This window comes from Leopardus geoffroyi, chromosome B2 (genome assembly GCF_018350155.1).
Source record: "Leopardus geoffroyi isolate Oge1 chromosome B2, O.geoffroyi_Oge1_pat1.0, whole genome shotgun sequence".
NCBI classification, from domain to species: domain Eukaryota; kingdom Metazoa; phylum Chordata; class Mammalia; order Carnivora; family Felidae; genus Leopardus; species Leopardus geoffroyi.
Window position 1 is genome coordinate 148,611,011 of NC_059332.1, and position 20,064 is coordinate 148,631,074.

General features: G+C 42.8%; 1 protein-coding gene across 5 annotated transcripts in view; it reads right to left on the reverse strand.

Moving 5' to 3' along the window:
• PDE10A (phosphodiesterase 10A) overlaps positions 1-20,064 on the reverse strand; it is a 618,961-nt gene that overhangs the window by 76,553 nt on the left and 522,344 nt on the right. For all 5 annotated transcript variants that reach the window (XM_045500247.1, XM_045500245.1, XM_045500244.1 and 2 more), the window contains 5 exons: positions 13,556-13,696; positions 10,428-10,583; positions 8,835-8,885; positions 7,756-7,814; positions 5,661-5,712 (listed from right to left, as the gene is read on the reverse strand). In XM_045500247.1, the coding sequence (XP_045356203.1) occupies positions 5,661-5,712; positions 7,756-7,814; positions 8,835-8,885; positions 10,428-10,583; positions 13,556-13,696 (459 nt within the window). The remainder of the gene's footprint in view (positions 1-5,660; positions 5,713-7,755; positions 7,815-8,834; positions 8,886-10,427; positions 10,584-13,555; positions 13,697-20,064) is intronic.

The following is a 20,064-nucleotide window of genomic DNA, read 5'->3' on the forward strand; positions in this document are numbered from 1 at the left end:
GGGAACCTGGGACACTTGCCTCAAGGGGTTCACATACAGACTCACTTGCCTCCGGGACCAGCACACGAGCAGCAGTTGGAGAAGCTCCTAGAATGTACCTGAAGGAGATTCATTTGCTAATTTTAAAGGGCCTGCCAGACGGGCAGGAGCCCTGGGGGACGCAAAAGCGCTGGTGCCTTTTCTGCACTCCCCCTGTACCTTAACAGCGCTGATGCGTGCACCCCAGAGGCCGTGAAAGCCAGTGGGTGCACCCCAGCTCAGCGCTGCCCGTCGGCCTCACTACCGCTGGTGGGCGTACGCAGTCCACACAGGGGGTCCTCCTTGATCACCTGGCTCTGGTGGCCGGGGCGGGGGTGGGGGGCCTGCATCACCGGGGCCTACAGGACCGCGACAATCCAGGCTACCCCACGCCCCAGCCCCCCAGGGCACGACACCGACAACAGACTGAAACACACCCCTCCTTCCTGTGAAAAAGGCCTGTGTTGGGGCGCCTGGGTGGCGCAGTCGGTTAAGCGTCCGACTTCAGCCAGGTCACGATCTCGCGGTCCGTGAGTTCGAGCCCCGCGTCAGGCTCTGGGCTGATGGCTCAGAGCCTGGAGCCTGTTTCCGATTCTGTGTCTCCCTCTCTCTCTGCCCCTCCCCCGTTCATGCTCTGTCTCTCTCTGTCCCAAAAATAAATAAACGTTGAAAAAAAAATTAAAAAAAAAAAAGAAAGAAAGAAAGAAAGAAAAAGTCCTGTGGACTTGTCACGGAGCTTCGAGCTGAGGAGCCGTCGCAGGCCTGCCCACCTGGAGACCCCAGAGGAGCATCAGGGGCGGTTGGTCGAGGACGCCATCTTCGTGGTCTCCTCGGCCCTGTCCCAGCTCGCCAGTACCTCTCAGAAAGGAGCTCGTACGCTCGTCTGGAGCCCCAAGTTTGACAAACGTCCCCCAGTTCAGCCGCCCTGGAGGCCAGCTCCACAGCTGAGGCCCACGCACGGTCGTACGTACATCTGCATGCTCTAAAATCTGCTGCCTGACATTCTCCTTCTCGTCAGCCAGGAACGAGGCGCTGACACATCCTTCCGCGTGTAGCACTGTTAGGTCTTAGCACACCCTTCACGAGGGGGCCTAACAAGAATACATTCGGCTGCCGAGATGACCGCAAAGGTGCGAAAGACCATCAGGCACCAGGGGAGGCTGAACGATGAGGCCTGCGCAAGGTGCCCCTGCAAGGCCGGGGGGAGACAGCTGTCTCACCTCGTACAGAGAAACAACACAGAGACGGGCGCCTGGGGCGGGGGGCTCTGTGGGTTGAGCGTCCGGCTTCGGCTCGGCTCATGGTCTCACGGTCTGTGAGTCTGAGCCCCGCATGGGGCTCTGTGTTGACAGCTCGGAGCCTGGAGCCTGCTTCGGATTCTGTGTCTCCCTCTCTCTCTGCCCCTCCCCTGCTCACGCTCTCTCTCTCTCTCAAAAATAAATAAACATTTTTAAAAAAGGAAACAAACACAGAGAGTCGAGCAAAATGAAGAAAATAGAGAATATGTTCCAAACAAAGGAACAAGATAAAGCATGAGAAAGAGAAACTAATGAAATGGAGATCGGTAACTTAGATAGAACTCAAGAACGGTCATAAAGACGCTCGCCCAACACGGGGAAGAGACCAACACAGTGAGAACGGACAACACACTCAATGATGAAAAGCTGAGAGCTTTTCCTCTGAGATCAGGGATAAGACAAGGATGCCACTCTCACCGCTTTTGTTCAACAGAGTATTAGCAGTTCTAGCCAGAATAGTGACATAAGAGAAAGAAAAGGCATCCACATTTGACAAAAAGAAGTAAAACTGACATGATTTTATAGAGAGAAAACCCTAAAGACTCCGCGGGCACACACGCACACACACACACGCACACACACACGCACACACACATGCACACACGCACACGCACACACACACAACCTTTTAGAACTAATGAACAACTTCAGCAAAACTGCAGGGTATAAAATGAACATACAGAAATCTGCTGCATTTCTATATACTAACCAACTATTACAAACAGAAATTAAGAAAACAATCCCATTTACAATTGCATCAAAAGAATAAAATACCGAGGAACAAATTTCATCAAGGAAAGGAGAGACCTGTATGCTGGAAATTCTAAGACACTGACGAAAAAAGTTGAAGACACAAATAATTGGAAACATACTCCATGCTCATGGATTGGAGGAACTAATATTGTTAAGATGACTGTGTTATCCAAAACATCTACAGATTCAATGTAATCCTTATCAAAATCCCAATGGAATTTTTCACAGAACTAGAACAAAGAATCCTAAAATTCCACACACGATACTTCAAACAGCCAGAGCAATCTTGAGAAAGAACCAATCTGGAAGTATCACAGTCCCTGATTTCAAACGATATGACAAAGCTATAATAATCAAAACAGTATGGTTCTGGCATAAAAACAAAATAGAGAGTCCACACAGATGGTCAATTTGTGACAAAGGCGGCAAGAATATAAATGGGGAAAGGGTCGTCTCTTCAATAAAGGGTGCCAGGAAAACTAGACAGCCAGGATGCAAAGGAATGAAACTGTTCTAGTATTTTGTAACACATGAAAAAACTCACAATGGATTAGAGACTTGAATGGGAGACCTGAAACCATAAAATTACAAGAACAAAACTATAGGCAGTAAGTCCTTTGACCCTGGTCTTGGCAATTTTTTTTTTTCTGGTTTGTTTTTTGTTTCTTTTTGTTTTTGGATCTGATTCCAAAAGCAACGGCAACAAAAGGAAAAGTAAGTGGGAATACACAAACAAGAAATCTTTTGCACAGCAAAGGAAACCATCAACAAAATGAAGAGGAGATCTATTGAATGGGAGAAAATATTTACAAATCATATATCCAGTAAGGGATGAATATCCAAAATATATAAAAAATGCATACAACTAAAGAGCAAAACACAACAATCCAATTAATAAATGGGCAGAGGATTTGAACAGATATTTTTCCAAAAGAGACATCGGATGGTCAACAGGTATGTGAAAAAGATGCTTAATTAACATCATGAATCGTCACGAAAATGCAAACCAAAACCTCTATGACGTATTACCTAAAACTCTTGAAATCAGGAGTCAGAAGCTCAACTGACTGAGCCGCCCAGGTGCCCGAATTATGCCTCATTTAAAAAAAAACATACAATTTGTGCTAGTGGGTGATTCATTTGGTTGAGCGTCCAACTCTTGATTTCACTTCAGGTCATGATCACACGGTTCACGAGATAGAGCCCCAGGCTGACAGCACAGAGTCTGCTTGGGTTTCTCTCTCTCCCCTTCCTCACTTGTGCACAGGTGTCTCTCAAAATATATAAACATTAAAAAACCCCTGCAATTAGGTAATAGAAAGAAGAGAGTGCATATATTTGATAAGGTAAATTTTACTGTTCAGTGTGCTATTGAATATGTCGGAAAATCAAGAATATCAACTGAAAAACAATCACAGGTTGTGAGAAAGGCTTCTTCTGTTTTAAGATCAGTGATTCTGAACATAACATTCACGTTTTCGTTCTCCCCAAATAGAGGCTTTCAGTTTGAACTGGTACTCTTATGTGCTGAAATCAGAAATCCTAGACCTGTTTCGGGAACATTTATGAACTCCAAACATCAGAGGGTCATTCTAAAAGCCACCTGCCTCTCTCATTCATGCCGCATGTGTGCGCGTGCACACACATGCGCACACACACGCAGCTTTACTCGTAAGTGGAAAGCAACTTCTTGATAACAAGAGTGGATTTAAGATCCAGTGAAAACAAGGCACACTGTCGGATGGAAGCAGGGAGAGTAACAGATTTTCCTCAGGGTGTAAGCTCCCATATCTCATCGTTAGGTATGTTGGTTGTAGGACTCCAGCAGATACTACGTAACTACTTAAGGACTTTTCCTCGTATTTCTAATTTGCTAGGAGTTTGCATCTACTGGATGTTGAGTATTATAGTTTTTGTAATCCATTCTTAAAATAATGTAATTTTTCTCCCTTTACTCAATTAGAATCGGGAACTACGTTAATTTATTACTTAACGTCGAACTGCTCTTGCTTTCCTGGGGTGAATGCTTCTTAGCTGATGTCATCTTTCCTCCTGGGTTTGCTGTTTACCACTGATTTCGGATGTTTGCGTCTATATTCTGCTCAATGGCTTTCCTTTTTTCTACCAGTGGGGAATATGAGCGTTAGGTCAAAAAGTCAAGGAATAGGGGCGCCTGGGTGGCGCAGTCGGTTAAGCGTCCGACTTCAGCCGGGTCACGATCTCGCGGTCTGTGAGTTCGAGCCCCGCGTCGGGCTCTGGGCTGATGGCTCAGAGCCTGGAGCCTGTTTCTGATTCTGTGTCTCCCTCTCTCTCTGCCCCTCCCCTGTTCATGCTCTGTCTCTCGCTGTCCCAAAAATAAATAAACGTTGAAAAAAAAAAAAAAGTCAAGGAATAGCCAGTGTCGGTGAGAACGTGGAGAAGCCGGAACCCGGGTGCACTGCTGACTGGAACAGAACCTGGTGCAACTGCACGGAAAACAGCCTAGCAGCTCCTCCGGAAGTGAAACACACAATCCCCGCGCGACCCGGCAGTGCAACGCCCTAAGTACGGAACAACTGAAAGCACGTATTCAAGCGAAGAAAGCTATACAGATGTTCAAAGCAGTACTTTTCCCATCAGCCAAAATGTGGCAACAATCCAAACGTTTATCAGCTGACGATGGGCAAAGAACGTGCACGTCTATCCACATAACAGAGTATTATTCAGCCACAGAAATGAGTGAAGTGCTGATATTTGCTACAGCACGGGAGGACTTGAACACAGTACGCTAAGGGAAAAAAGCCAGGCACAAAACCCACATATTACATGATCTCTTTTATGGGAGATGTCTAGAACAGGTAAATCCACAGAAAAAGAATTAGGTTAGCGGTTGCTTAGGATGGGGGCGGGGGTGGGCAGGAAGGAGAATGGGGCCTCAGTAGATGATGGCTAAAATGACACGGAGTGTCTTTTTTAAGTAATGAAAATGTTCTAAATCGACTGGTGATGGCTTCACGTATCTTTGAATATGCTAAAAACCACTGAACTGACCACTCGAAACGGAAGAATAGTGTGGTATGTGAATTATATCTCAACAAAAACGGTCTTAAAAAAGATAAATAATACAAGAACCAGTCAACAAGTATTTTCCCTAGTCAAGCTATGTTAATCCATATATTTATATTTCTATATTCTTAAATATTTTTCACTTCATAGAAGTCTACTTCCTGTGGCTTTCAGCTCCAAGTGCCCACTAGTCTTCCAGAAGAGAGGAACACGTAAGTCTAAAACTAAACAGAACGAACCTCAAGTGGTTGGGAATCCCCAGTACGGTCGATATGCACAAGGTCTTTTGGAGAATATAAGAAGGCACCGAATGTTTTTCAAAGTTTAGCTCGCCACTAAATAATGAAAAGCTCAGACATTTTCCCAGAAGTTATTGAAACCCCCTCACAATGAACAAAAGTCACAAAGAAATCAAAGCAACACCTGGAGACCACTAAGTGCCGTCTTTCCATCATGACTTTAAGACAGCTTATGCCTCTAATAATGCATTAAAATGTTCCCCCATATATTAGGACATGAATCATTTTCGAACAAAAACCAACCTACCATTATGTGTTCAAGTAGAGAGTCTATTGCGACTATGTTATCAAAATATGTCCTGAAAAAAAAGGAACAGAAAACTGGTAATTACTCTAAATAGGAACACAGAACATCTTAAACTTTGCATACATTTCCCAGTTTTGTCTACATTTAAGTAAAAAACGTAAAGATACATGTTGTTTGATTTTTGTCCTTTTGTGGAAACAACCAATAACAAGTTACTTTAGAGATAAATGAAACCTTATCAGTAACTTTGGTATGGAGTATCTAATTTCGGAGAGTATTTTATTGGTAAGTACCTATTTTGAGAGCAAGTCTGTAGCATTTAAGTAAAACTATGAAGGGATAAAATTGCTCACCATTTTTAATATTTTCATGAATAACTCTGATCTGAAATAAAAATGTTCAAATTTGCTTAATCTCATTAATACAGTTAAAATGTAAATTAGCACTGAAAACCTGGAAAGTTAAAACACAGTTGCACTGTCCGAGAAAGCCATGTAACTCATTGGAGAAGAAACATCAGAATACAAGAAATAATGACGACCTGATCATTTTACACAAGTAACTTGCGTTCATTATTACAAACAGCAGGTAAATACTTAGGAGATACGTGGCAGCTACATTAAAATGTCAACCTGATAAACGAGGAATGAGTAGGCATGTATTCTAGGGGATATTTTAATATAGGATCTACTGGTTCCTGGGAACTTAGCAAGGGACTCAGAATTAAGATAACTGAATAGTGATAAACAATGCCTTTCGCTTAAAAGACAAATTACCCAGCTTGGAGCCACTGAGACTCTGCTAATGTAACGTACCACAAGCAAGGGGGGAAGGTCCAGTGGGTTTCCCCGAGGGAAGAGATTTACAGGGATCGAATCGGGCTGTGGAAGCCTTGCAAGGTGTTCAACTACACTAGCAAAGGAAGGTGAGTGGCTTCCCTTCCTGTGCGCTTGGGTGGTCAAGTCATGTGTCCCAGAAGTACTGTTTGATTCTGTCTCGGGGACACAGGGGCCTGGCGATCAAAGGAAAGCACCCTCATTCCCATGCTTCTCTAATTGCGTATTTCAAAACATCACGTAACACAAAGCAGCACCTTCAGACTAATGAGTGCTGGGGTCCCAACAGTCCTTGACGAGGAAGGTATTAAGTGCCACCAAAGTTGCCCGTGAGGGAGAACGCGGTCCCGGCCGCTGCCGGTGGCCGTGGAACAGCAGGTACCTTATTCCTCCATTAACTTGCCAGAGGACGTGGCCCTGAAGTGACCACCTCCTGGGCCATTATTTCAGATTTCGGCCATTCAGCAGATGGCTCAGATCTACAGACAACCCCGCTGGGAGCAGGGGAACCAATATGAACCGACGCTGCGGTGAACGTCTCTACCTGCTTCCGCCCCCACCCAAGGAAGCTTTTCCAGGGCAAACTTCAGGGAAATGGAACATTTTCTCTAAGGTGGTATTTGAGCTCCCATACATGGGAAAATTAAAATAATAGTAATATTGCCGATACGGGGGCGCCTGGGTGGCTCAGTCAGCAAAGCGTCCGACTCGGTTTCGGCTCAGGTCGTGATCTCATGGTTCGTGAGTTCCAGCCCCACGTTGGCTCTGTGCTGACAGTGTGGAGCCTGCTTGGGATTCTCTGTCTCTCCTTCTCTCTCTCTGCCCCTCCCTGCTCACTTTCTCTCTCAAAACAAATAAATAAACTTAAAAAAGATATTGCTCATCTGGTTTAATTTACTGACATTTTCAGAAAATGCCAGAGAGGGTTTTTGGAAAATAATAAACTAGAACATTTCCTCTTCTACTGCTCTCGGCTTTCTCCTGCAAAAACAGAAATACTTAGTACCTTTAACATGCGCTAGTGAGTCTAATTAGAAGATATGCACCAAATTGCAAATAAGTATTATCGCATATACGTCTGCAATCCTTCACTTGTAAAGTGACCATGGGTGCGAACGTAACTTCACGGTCCAGGACGGGAACCTTTCTTACCGGACTACTGAGTGCAGAATACACAGTACCTATTGCCGTCGGAGCCTGCACTGAGGGTAAACCCCTGATCAGGAAGAACTACGCCACCCCTAGAAACCAACACTTACTTGGATACGTCAAGTAGGAAGTCATTCAATTCGGTCTGCTTGGCAAGGCCTCTGCACACCTGCCAAAGAAAATGATGACTATTAATTGTAAGAGAGCTCCCCTTACGAAAAGGAACAATTCCAGAATACTATTTTCCCTCACTGTATTTTGAAAGACGTGACACGATCTCTTTTTATAACATGGTAATAGTATCAATGGCAAGTTGAGACTTGAGATACTTCAATCCCAAGTATCTACGGAAGGCTTACGTGTGCTAAGCTCTGTTTTACGCACTTTATTATCTCACTTAATCAGCACAGAACACCAGGGACTGGGGATTTGCTTTCCTCATTGAAGCAAGAAGTCGTGCAGAACCACGCTCCCGCTCCAGAGTCACTGAGGGACGGGGCCAGCATTCAGACCCGGGCGACCAACCTCCACGGTTGCTCTTTAAAACTACTTCCCACTTTACACGACTGACACGTGGGCACGCATTCCACTTATACGCGAGACGGTCAGGTCCGAGAGGTCCTTGCTCCCCACGCTATCACTCTCTAACTGTGTGCTTTTTCTCCTCCTATCCCACAACCTGAGTTTGCCGAAACAGATTTTTCCGCAACAAAGAGAGGTGGAAGGTACGAGGGGAGAATTGTTTGGCTGCCGTGTCCCCGAATTCTGAGGTTGAGTTACGGGGAGACTCAATAAAGTCTGTGGTCTTTCCAATTAGAGCGTATTTTCAAGAGAAGCCAGTATCTGAAATTGGACACGAAAGTTTCCATATACCTTTTAGTTCAGAGGATGCCTTAATTTAGGAAATGGGACTCATGATGATATCAATGTTACTGCCAGCAGGAGGCCGTCAGTGGAAAGCAAATACCGTGACAGAGCCCAAACCATTTACTGTACAAACGATTTATAGTTATACATAAATACACGGCAGTAATTGCAAGATGTTAAAGGCAGGGAGTAAGTAAATATAAGTGAGTAGACACAAGAGTTGAGAAATAACAGAACACCTAATATCCAAAAACGACACACTAGGGTCACTTCGGAAGCCCCGCCCCACCCCCCAGTGGAGCCCGGAGCCCCCGGGACACACCTGCACCTGATGGATGGCCACCGAAGCCCAGGCGAGATTTGCTGTCGCGACCTACAAACAAAGGGAGGACACGCGCTTTGATTAGTCACACGCAGGGACCCCAACACAGCACCTCCAGCATAACCGCGAGCCCACCGAGTATCTGAATATTTTGCCAAACGCAGAGCGCCGACTATGTAGAAGGTTTCTCTTTTGTATTTCCTGCTCCTTTATAACGGAGCCTAACGCTCTCTCGATCCTCTTAATTTGGGATAAAAAAGCAAGACAAAGGCCCGAGAGAGCTAGCCTCCGACGATTTTCGCAGAAAATGGTTACTTTCCAGTTGAACAAAAACACCATTAAAATGGTCTCGGTGACTAGCTTAAACGATGAAGTATTTGCAACCTTCTGCTGACAAGTTCTCAAATTCCTGGCCCTGCCGCTTCTTTTATTGTTCGTTCGCTTCCCCAACATTTGCCGGGTGCCTAGTAGGTACCGGGCACTCCCCTAGAGGCCGGGGACCCGGCCACCAGCAGCGACACCGCAACAGCTCACAGCGGACCGTGGGAGAGAGAAAGACGAGGAGGAGAGTCAGCGAGGTGCATGGCGCGCCAGCTGCTGACAAGGGGCCAGAGAGAAAAGGAGGCACCAGAGGGAGAGGAAATGCTGGGGGAGCCGCCCGAGTCCACATGCAGTGCTCAGGGAAGGCCTCCTCCGCGAGAGGGCAGCACGTGGGGACAACTCCTGAGGGGGGCGGCTGGGTCGGGACAACGAGGACACGCACAGCCCAGGCCGAGGGACAGCACGTGTGCGGGCTCCGAGCCGGAGCGGGTCAGCCTTGCTCGAGGGTCCAGCGTGGCTGGGGGAGGGGGGAGCAGGAGGTGGGGGTCATCCCGGTAAGTGGACAAGGCCCCTGAGGGACGGGCGCATATGCACCCTGGGAGTGACACATACATCCCGGCAGTAACTGGTTTTTAGGGTTAATGAGCCAATTCTGATCCAGGGAATACTTCACGGAGCCCACTGGTTTCCAAATGTATTTGGTGCTGGAGCCTTTACTCAGGATACGCTCTAGGGGGAGGTCGTTTTTAAGAAAACTTTATAAAAGACAACCAGAAAGTGAAAATTCTACAAAGTCATCCTGCTACTTTATTTAGTTCATAATACGGCACACTTCAATTTGTCTTGTTAGAATGGATTCCTACTAAAATAAATTATTGGATTTCTTTTTTTATTAATGTGTAGGTATTATTTTTGAGAAAGAAAGAGAGATTGCCCATGCGTACGACCTTGACTAGGGGAGGGGCAGAGAGCGAGGGGGACAGAGGATCCCAAGCAGGCTCTGAGCTGTCAGCACAGAGCCCAAAGGCGGGGCTCGAGCTCACGAACGATGAGATTGTGACCTGAGCCGAAGCTGGACACTTAGCCCACTGAGCCACCCAGGCGCCCCTAGATTACTATACGTCTAATTGAATCAGTTTTCCCTCTAAATAAGTACAAAAGAAAAAGTTTTTAAAAACCATCAAAACGTTGTTAAGCAACGTGTGGTTTGTGCCATTCACTCATCCATTAACTGAACAATATTAATGAGTAGCCTCAGCGGGCTAGCCTCACCTCCTGATGACTCATACAGAAGGCTTCTTTGCCCCAGTGGCGATACAGCTCAAGGATGCCAATCAAATCACCGATTGCAGTGACAATTGGTAAACAAAGAACAGACTGTATACGAGTCCCAGACTCCAGGCCAGTACCTCTTGGAAATCGTTCGTCCTGAAAAATAAAGGGAGAAAAGATACAAATTCAGTTTCAGTAAGAGATGGAATTGTTACGTTATGATTCTTATTTGTCAGAAATCGCCTAATACTTGCAGTAAAACACAGCTAGTCTCTTTAAAAGGAAAACCAAATGACAATGGACACTATAAACTGTATTTAAGAAAACGCTTATCTTAGGGGGCACACGCAGCCCGATGTTTACGGCAGCACTATCGACAACAGCCAAACTACGGAAAGAGCCCAAATGTTCATCGACTAACAGATCAAGAAGACGTGGTGCATGATACAAGGGAATACTACTCAACCACCAAAGAGAATGAAATCGTGCCATTTGCAACGACGTGGATGGAACCAGGGTGTATTATGCTAAGCGAAATGCCTCAGAGACAAATACCATACGATTTCACTCATATGTGGAATTTAAGAAACAGAACAGGTGAATACATGGGAATGGGGGAAAAAAGAGACAGGGACTGTATTTAAGACATTTTTAAATACAGAGAACAGACTGAGGGTTGTTGGAGGGCGGTGGGCGGGGGATGGGCTAGAAGGGTGAGGGGCATTAAGGACACTTGTTGAGATGAGCACGGGGTGTCATATGTGAGTGATGAAATCACTAAAGTCTACTTCCGAAACCAATTACTATACTATATGTTAGCTAACTAGAATTTAAATAATAATTTGGGAAAAAAAAAAGTTTATCTTTAGTAACCTGGCACCTATACACAGATACTGCTTTAATGTTTCTTTATCCCTGTGGAGTAGAATTTACTTAATTAATGAATACATATTAATTTCATGCCATAATAAAAGGAATTATGCTGGCTAACACGTATTTATCCGTCACCGTCTATGTGCCGTAACTTTTCCGGGGCCTTTACCGGTATAATGTCACGAGTGAAAATGACCACACATGTAAATACCACAAGAAGGAAAGTTTATTGCTTCTTTTCTTTTTTTCAGGTTAGAATAATGTCAAAGTGTGTGGGTTTTTCAAAAAGTGTTTAATGTTTTATTTATTTTTGAGAGAGACAGAGACAGAGAGCAGGAGAAGGGCAGAGAGAGGGAGACACAGAGTTGGAAGCAGGCTCCAGACTCTGAGCTGTCAGCACAAGAGCCTGACGCGGGGCTCAAAGTCACAAACTGTGAGATTATGACCCGAGCAGAAGTCAGATGCTTAACCAACTGAACCACCCAGGCACCGCAAATAATGTCAAAGTGTACGTTAACGATGATCTTTCTGATTGAATCTCAAAGGCCCATATTAAGTATTCAAATCATCTAATAATTATCAATTGCTTATAAAGAATGAAATTGGTCCTTTGACTTTAATAACTTTCTAGCTTAACAAATGACTCAAAGGAACACAGGGAAATCAAATGAATTAATCCCAAAACACTAATTCTCCTTCTTGAATTTCTGCTGTTCTGTAGGAAGCTTTTCATAAATCAACAGCACAGATCAGTATTGCTGATTTATAGGTCTTTTGAAAGCTTGGATATACACTAGGACATGTTCAAGGGACAACCTATATGGTATCTTAACACTTTCCAAAACTGCAGTGTATTTGAAATGGGACATCGTGTTGAGTTTACAGTGCAAACATGCTGATTTGGCATATTCATATGTTGTAATATGAATACATTTTATGTAATATTATGCCATTGTAATAAATTTTTGTAAATTTGTAAATATTTATGTAATATTGTAAATATTTATGTAATATTTGCCATTGTAGTAGTTTGCATTTCTATCTCGTCACATGATTAGCCTACAACTAGATCTAGTCTTTCAGGGACCTTCATCATCTACATCCGCATCTGTACAGATAACTGGAGGCAAAACCGCAATTAAAACCCAGGTCTCTCGACTCCGAGTTAGCACTTTCCAGAGCAATTTCCTTGCACCTATACGCCTGTTTGCCTACCTGTCCATTTCAGCCTAAACTCAGGGAGTGACTCTTCATCACGAGGCTCACCTATCGCGTGGAAGACCGCACTAAGGGCTCCGTTTCGTCACGTTCCCTACGTCCGCGTCCTTCGTCAGTACCCTCCAGTATCGAGTCCGGGTTTGCTTACGTGATTCACTTGAACCAACGCGAGGGTGGGAAATGCGATACCAGCAGAGGCTTGAAAACTCACTTGCATGTTCCAAGTCTTCTCTGGAAGCCTCGCCACCATCGTTGAGAACATTCCAGGCTGGCCTTACTTAGGGGTGGGGTGGGGTGGGGAGCTGGGGAGGTGTCGGAGTGACAAACACAGAGAACTGAGGCCATCTAAGGCCAGCCAGTTGACGTCGGTTGACGGCCAGTTGATGTCAGATGCACAAGCCAGCCTAGCTGAAGGTGGCCCAATCCAGGGCTCAGGAGAAGTGACAAGTGGCTGTTGGGTGACAGCACTGATACTCGGGCAGCACAGCCCTCAGCACCAGCTGACTCATTCGTGTGCATCTTGCTACGACATGAAACACAAAACAGTAATCATCTAGGGGCGCCTGGGGGGCTCAGTCAGTGAGACGACGGCTCAGGTCACGATCCCACGGTGCACAGGATGGAACCCCGGGTCATGCTCTGCACTGACAGCAGGGAGCCTCCTCGGGATTCTCTCCCTCCCTCTCTCTGACCCTTCCTTGCTCGTGCTCGCTCTCTCTCAAAATAAATAACCAAAAAACAAAACAAAACAAAACACCCATAGCAATCATTTAGTTTACATGAACAGAAACCTACAATTTATGTTCGAATGTACTGGTATGGACTGAAATAAGAGCGAAAAGTAGCCCTCGGTGGGTATCGTAAGATAGGATTTTCTGAGGACAAAAGTTCATTTACAAACAAATTCATTTATTGATCTGTATCTTGCTCTAATGCTTTTATAAAATGGCTTGAATCGTAACAGCAAAATGATATGCCACCTGCATGAAATAAGGACTTCAGGTTACGAGTGTCACAAAAAGCAAAAAGCCATTTACCCCAAGGATGTCTTCCACGAGCAACGTTTTTCTGGATTTGGCCACGTAGGCAGAGATGGTGGTGCCCTGGGCGATGGGCCCGGCAGGGATGAGCCGGGGTTTCCCTTCCTTGATTCCAGGGGGGGTGAACACACACAGACTCTAGAAGAAGGAAAGAACACGTCTTACGGATTTTACAGACCTCCCTGTACTTCCGCACTAACAGACAGACTCCCAGGTATTACTTATCAGTCACGAGGCATCTTTGAGCCAATGAAAACGAGGAAGATGCTTTGCAATGATCAAAGTGGGGTGTCTGAGGTGAAATTCTCTCTGGTATTCCCAATGGGACACAAAACACAGGCTTGGTGTAGGACTAAAATCAATGTCCAGGCACAGCAAACCTCGCAAAATGGCCTCTTATCTCGATATATGGAAAATAATAAAATACAAAGTAAGTGGTCCTTGGGGTCCAGATATTGCCAAACGAGAAACAGAGAACATCGGGTCCAACCTGCCCCAGAGGCTGGCACACAGATCTGGAGACAGGATCAGTGACTACAAGTCAAGTTGTTCAGAACATTGTTTCTTCCTCTTTTTTTATGACTCAATCACTCCATTCTTTAAACTGGCCTGACTATAAAATGACAGATTCAAAATACTCTCGATAAACATTTTGCTCTTCTCTGTGCAAAAAATTACGGACAAATCTGGGTGCATCTTTCCCTTTCAAATGACCAGGTGGGAAGGTAAAGTCCTGAAGGTATCTTAAAATAAATGTTTTTTTTTTTTTAATATGATCAGTTATTTTTACTAAATCCAGTACTTTGAATAAATTTCTACTAAGAATTGCTAACCAAAACAAATCCCCCAGAGATTGGGGGCAGTATTTTGACATCACTATATTATGATTATCTACTCAATTTGAAAAGTATTAAGGTTCAGTAAATTCTCCCAGCACTTTACTTTTATCTTAGACTGGACTGCTGTAAGTTAAAGCCTGAAGACCTGTGAAGCAGTAAGATTAGACAATCCTCTTAAGCTATACATGTTCCTATTAATACTTACTAAGCAAATTCTCGGTAAAGACATCGAATTGGATCTAATTATACACGTATTAGATCAGTGGTCTTCAAGGCTTTGTAATGTCAGAGAATACTTTCTTCCTATAAAATCTTAACTTATAATCACAGGAGAGTAAACCCTATAAACTCGAGCTCCTTCAATCAGCCAGGAGTAGGGAGAAGGAAAGGAAAGCAAAGCATAGGCGCACCCCAGCTGCTTGAAATAAGTCATTACTAAAGATTAGAGGCGAAGTTCAAAATATTTTTATTCACGCCTATAGCTCTATCAGTTTGGACTGTGCCTAAGTAGTATTTGCTATTAAGTACACTGCCTGTGAAAAATATTTTTAAAATGATTCTTATTAAGGGATTAAGTTTAAAACGCTTATTACAAGTTATGCACTTTTAAAAGATTTTTAAGATTTAACTACATATAAGATGGTAAATGACAACTTCACCTTATTTTTAGAGGTTAGACTTCAGTGTTGCTATTTTTAAAGTTACTATAATTCTATTACCCATCAATATGTACATGGCATAGATGATGTAATCAGATCTCTTACCATCACCACATGACAAGCCAGTGTGCTACCCTCTCTTAAGATTGAAAGAAGAGTAGAAAAATTATTCAAGAATGGCAAGACGGGATCATTGCAAGAAAAAGGTGTAAAGGATACGGTATATCTAGCCGGAAGAAAAATCAGAGTTAACGACGATTTTCTCAAACTATGAGAAAGTTAATCCTAAGAAAGCTGCTGAGAAACGTTCTCTTTCTTTACCAAAGACAGAAGGCAGGAAATGAACTTGAATTGAACTGAGGGCTTGCAGAGCTCCTACAGGACTTCCCATGGCCATGACCGTGATAGAAGGTAAACTCTGGGGCAGGCTCACAGCAGTGGCTTGGGCTTTTTTTTTTTTTTTTTTTTTTTTTTTTTAAATAGTCTTTGGCTTTGTTTGTGTTTGAAGATCTACAACAGACATGGTTTTTGGATGGCTTTGTGATATATGCCCTTCACGGCTAGATTTAATAATATCTTAAAAGTTACAATTAACCTTCAAAAGTCAATCATGAAAGAATAGCTTATACGTCCCTATATTACTAGGAGATCATGTATTTAATATCATAAAATGTTTACTGCCTCTATAGAGTTCATATATGGGGCACAAGCAACAGATAAGCAAACACCGTACCAAGGTTATCTGGAAAGCTAGTCTATGTATTGGGCTTCCTGACAATAAAAGGTTTGGAAATCTTTCAATTACTTGATTGAATCTGAAAAACCTGTAAACAATAAATAATTACCAAAAAATTAAGTAGCTCTTTACTGTGGAAACTTTATCCTTGTTTTACCAATTACCTTCTGATTTTTGTTCATATTTACGGGATAGAAATGTGTCCAAATGGGAGCCGAGGACAAGTGCTAACAAGTATTGAATAAGTTGTCAGATGAAGGCCAAGGGCTCCGGCAGGAAGGGAGAATGAGGACCAGCCTGGGACTGACACCAGTTTCTGACGTGGTTTCACTTTCTCCCCTCTGCATTAGGGGCTTTCCTGTTCTTTTTTGTTTCTATGTTTTACTCCATACAATTTCCTGTGCAAAAGTTCCCTTCATAACATCCATTTCTGATTGAAGATCAGTCACTGGCTTGAATTATGTGTTCAGTAATGGGTTCTTTATGACCTTCGCAGTTGTACGGACTGATTGGCAGCTATTATCACAAACAGAAAAAGTCAATAACAAACCTCTGAATTAGAGGCTGAATTTTACAGGTATTCAAGGGATGGGGAAGTTCTATGAAACCTACCTTTATTTACCCTACAGAAATAAGCAAACGGACAGCTGTGTACTGAATAGTTACTCCCCAGTGGTTAAACTAACACCTCCACCAAATACTTGGGTCTGTTTCTGAATTCTCAACTCTGTGCCAGTAGACTGATCGGTCTACCGTACCATTTTAATTACGACAAGTTTGGAGTACATTTTGTGATCTGGCAAGGCAAGTCTTGCTTTGGTTCTGAATGTTTCAAAGCATTCACAGTTTATTTTATAAGATAGACTTTGCATTTTTCATTGGTAACGGGGGCTGCATTAATGCATTAACCAATAATGAGTGTAAGTTCTAGGGACACTTACAAAGGAAATAGTAACTTCATTTAAAAAAATCATTATGATCTTTGGCATATGGGTTTGACTGGGATGTTCATATGATTAAGATTAAAAAATATTATTTTTATAGGAGGGCGAAAGGAAACTTCTATCAAACATCGCTATGCAATATTTTAGACTGTATTAAGACTACTTACGCATGTACTTAAAATACATCAATTATCTATAAAATCCAATGTTGAACTGAGCCTCTAAAATTAATTCTTTCTCTAACACTGTATAAATCCATGAAAGCTTTGATCACCACAAACATATTTTAGAGGCTAGAGATAAAAACAACTAAAAACAAGGAAAAATTCCAAAGTTTCAAACCAGAACCACCCCTACTCTTTCCAGAGAAGAAATCAACTGCACTCAGAGCACGCAACTTGACAAATACTGCTTATTTCTAAGATGAGGTAATTTAAAGCTGCTAAGATTGGTAACAGTTGTCATGAGCAGTAGATTGGCTCAGTGAAGCAATAAGGAAGCATTCAAATTATTAAAAAAAAAAAAAAGCAAATTTGGAGAAATCAATTTGATGGAAAACGAACACTAGAAAAGACTATCACGATTTAATTAAAAAAAAACTGATTTTTTGGTGAAATGGGAAAATCACTGACGTCAATTAGATACTTCCGGTGATAGACATTGTTCTCATCTTCCTTCCTGTACGCAATTCAAAGATCACTTTATTCATGAAACTTCATTTCTTATGTTAAGGGTTCAACTCACAATCAGTTAAATTTTAGAAATACTTTTAAAAATATATCACTTAAGCTTACCCTTAAGTTGTTTTTCTCCCAAGACACTAGATGGCAGTGGTTAGTAAACGAATTTAGATCTATGCACGTGGGCATGACCACCTGGCCCCAAATCCACCTGGAATTTTAAAGACAGAACTAACTCTGCAGTATTCTTTTTAGACTTTTTTTTTTTAAGTTTGTTTGTTTCTTCTTCTTCTTCTGAGAGAGAGAGAGAGAATGGGAGGGGCAGAGAGAGAGAATCCCAAAGCCTGACGCAGAGCTTAAACTCACCCCAAACCAAGAGTCAGACACGTAACCAACTGAGCCACCCGGCACCCCCCACCCTGCAGGAGTCTTAAAATTAACCTACTGAAGTTCACTGTGCAGCTGAAGAAAGTCACACGATTCCTTTAAACTACTTGCTATAAACTGATTTCTAACACCAATATATGAAAAGCCAGGTACGAATGTACCATAGGAATTCAAAATTTAGGAGTTCGAAAGGTTTTACGCTTTTCCAAACAACTCTTATTGAGAACACAAGAAAAAACTGGAATGATAATATTATAAAGGGTGTTATGTATCAGAGTAAAAGACCAGGTATGGAAGAGAAAAATGGTAAAAACAGTAAAAGTTTAATTAAGCAAAATCCTATCACAGGAAAACTAGTTTTGTTTCCAACAAGTATTTCAACAGCACCTTGTACACATCGATGTCAGCCCCTGGTAAGGCTCAGGACATATAAATACACTCCTTTGTGCCCTAACTCTGGACCTGTCGCAAACTGCTCCTTCTACCTAAGAAAGTCCTTTATTTCCCGTCTTATCTACTAAGTGCGAGGTCTTCCAGGCCCTGCTGACACAGAGCTAATCATCAAGTCGTTTTTAAAGTGACCCCCCCCCAAGACCCCCTCAAATTCGGCATCCCAGAACACCTGGGGTTTCTCTCCGTTTGCACTCAAGACCAGATGTTATAATCAACTGTGGATTTCTCGATTTCCCCTACATTCTTTGATGACAGGAATGTTTTGCTTGGCTTTGTTTTGTTTTTTATAATCTTCGTATGCTCATCGATTCATCATAGATTTTTGGCACATGAAAAGTATTTTAAGTGGTTTGTTGAATGAATCGCATCCATGACATAACATTTAACCACCGGAAGTAAGATTAAGCTTCAGGAAGTTTAAGACTCTTGTCAAAGTCACAAAGTGGTGAACTGGAACTCACAGGGGCCAACTCCAGAATCATGATTCTTTGGGAAGCTGTCCTTCCCAGCTCTGAAACAGCGTGCACAGCACCGGACCCGTCTTTCCCGAAGGGCTGGCGGGGGTGCGGGAGGAACCGAACAAGAAGAGCACTGGGGGTGGGGTGTTGAACGAGGGAGCCCATTCCGGCTCACCACTGCTCTCGGGGACAGCAAACTGCCCAAACAAGGTTGGTACTCAACAGCCTGCTGAATACATGTCCTACTCAAACAATAGCCTGCTGAATACATGTCCTACTGGCTTTTAGAAGAGCTTTATTTTATTTTATTTTATTTTATTTTATTTTATTTTAGAAGAGCTTTATTTTAATACCGTTTTCAGTTTCTTCCATTTACTGGTCTTTAGGTTTTCTATTTGCATTAAATGGGACAATTTATATTTTCCTCAAAAACTGACCATTTTGGGGGCACCTGGGTGGCTCAGTCAGTTAAGCGTCTGACTTCAGCTCAGGTCATGATCTTGCAGTTCGTGAGTTCAAGCCCCACGTCGGGCTCTGTGCTGACAGCTCGGAGCTTGGAGCCTGCTTCTGATTCTGTGTCTCCCTCTCTCTCTGCCCCTCCCCCACTCACACTCTGTCTCTCTGTCTCTCTCTCTCTCTCTCTCTCAAATATAAAATAAAACATTAAAAAAAAACTGACCATTTTTTCCCCTACATTTTCACATTTATTAGTACAAGTATCCTCTCATAATTTATCATTTTCATCCTGTTTTATTTTCTAGATTATTAAACATAAATAACTGTGTCTTCTCTTTTTGTTAATAAGGTCAGTAAATACCTCATATCTGTATAAAGTCTTTAGATTCTCTTGTTTATATGGATTTTCTCTTTCTAAATCCATAGGTTAAAATGGCACATCCCAAGGGGACAGATCCTTTAATTTATGACTGTGTCTCTAGTACCTGAGGTTACTACCATGTAATCGTACCCAATAAAAATGTGTTGAATTCATGAATTAACTTATTTTGTCCCTTATTTATTAATGCTCAAAAATGCATATAAGATGCTTCAAGGATCTGCAGTATCCACTGTGGACAGCCTTGCCCAGGGTTGTAGCAATACGACAATTCATTTTTGTAAACCTTATTGTCTAAATATCCCAGTAACTATACTTGGTTTTTTCCCAAGAAGTGACATTGCACATTAATTTTGTTTAATTTCCTTGTTTTTAGCCATTATGGGGATCTGAACTCTTCAATGGGGGCTAAACACATCAAAGTAGGATCTAACCCAAAGAGGAAAGGGAAACCCATGTTGGTAAATCCTAATATATGTGTGTGTGTGTGTGTGTGTGTGTGTGTGTGTGTGTAT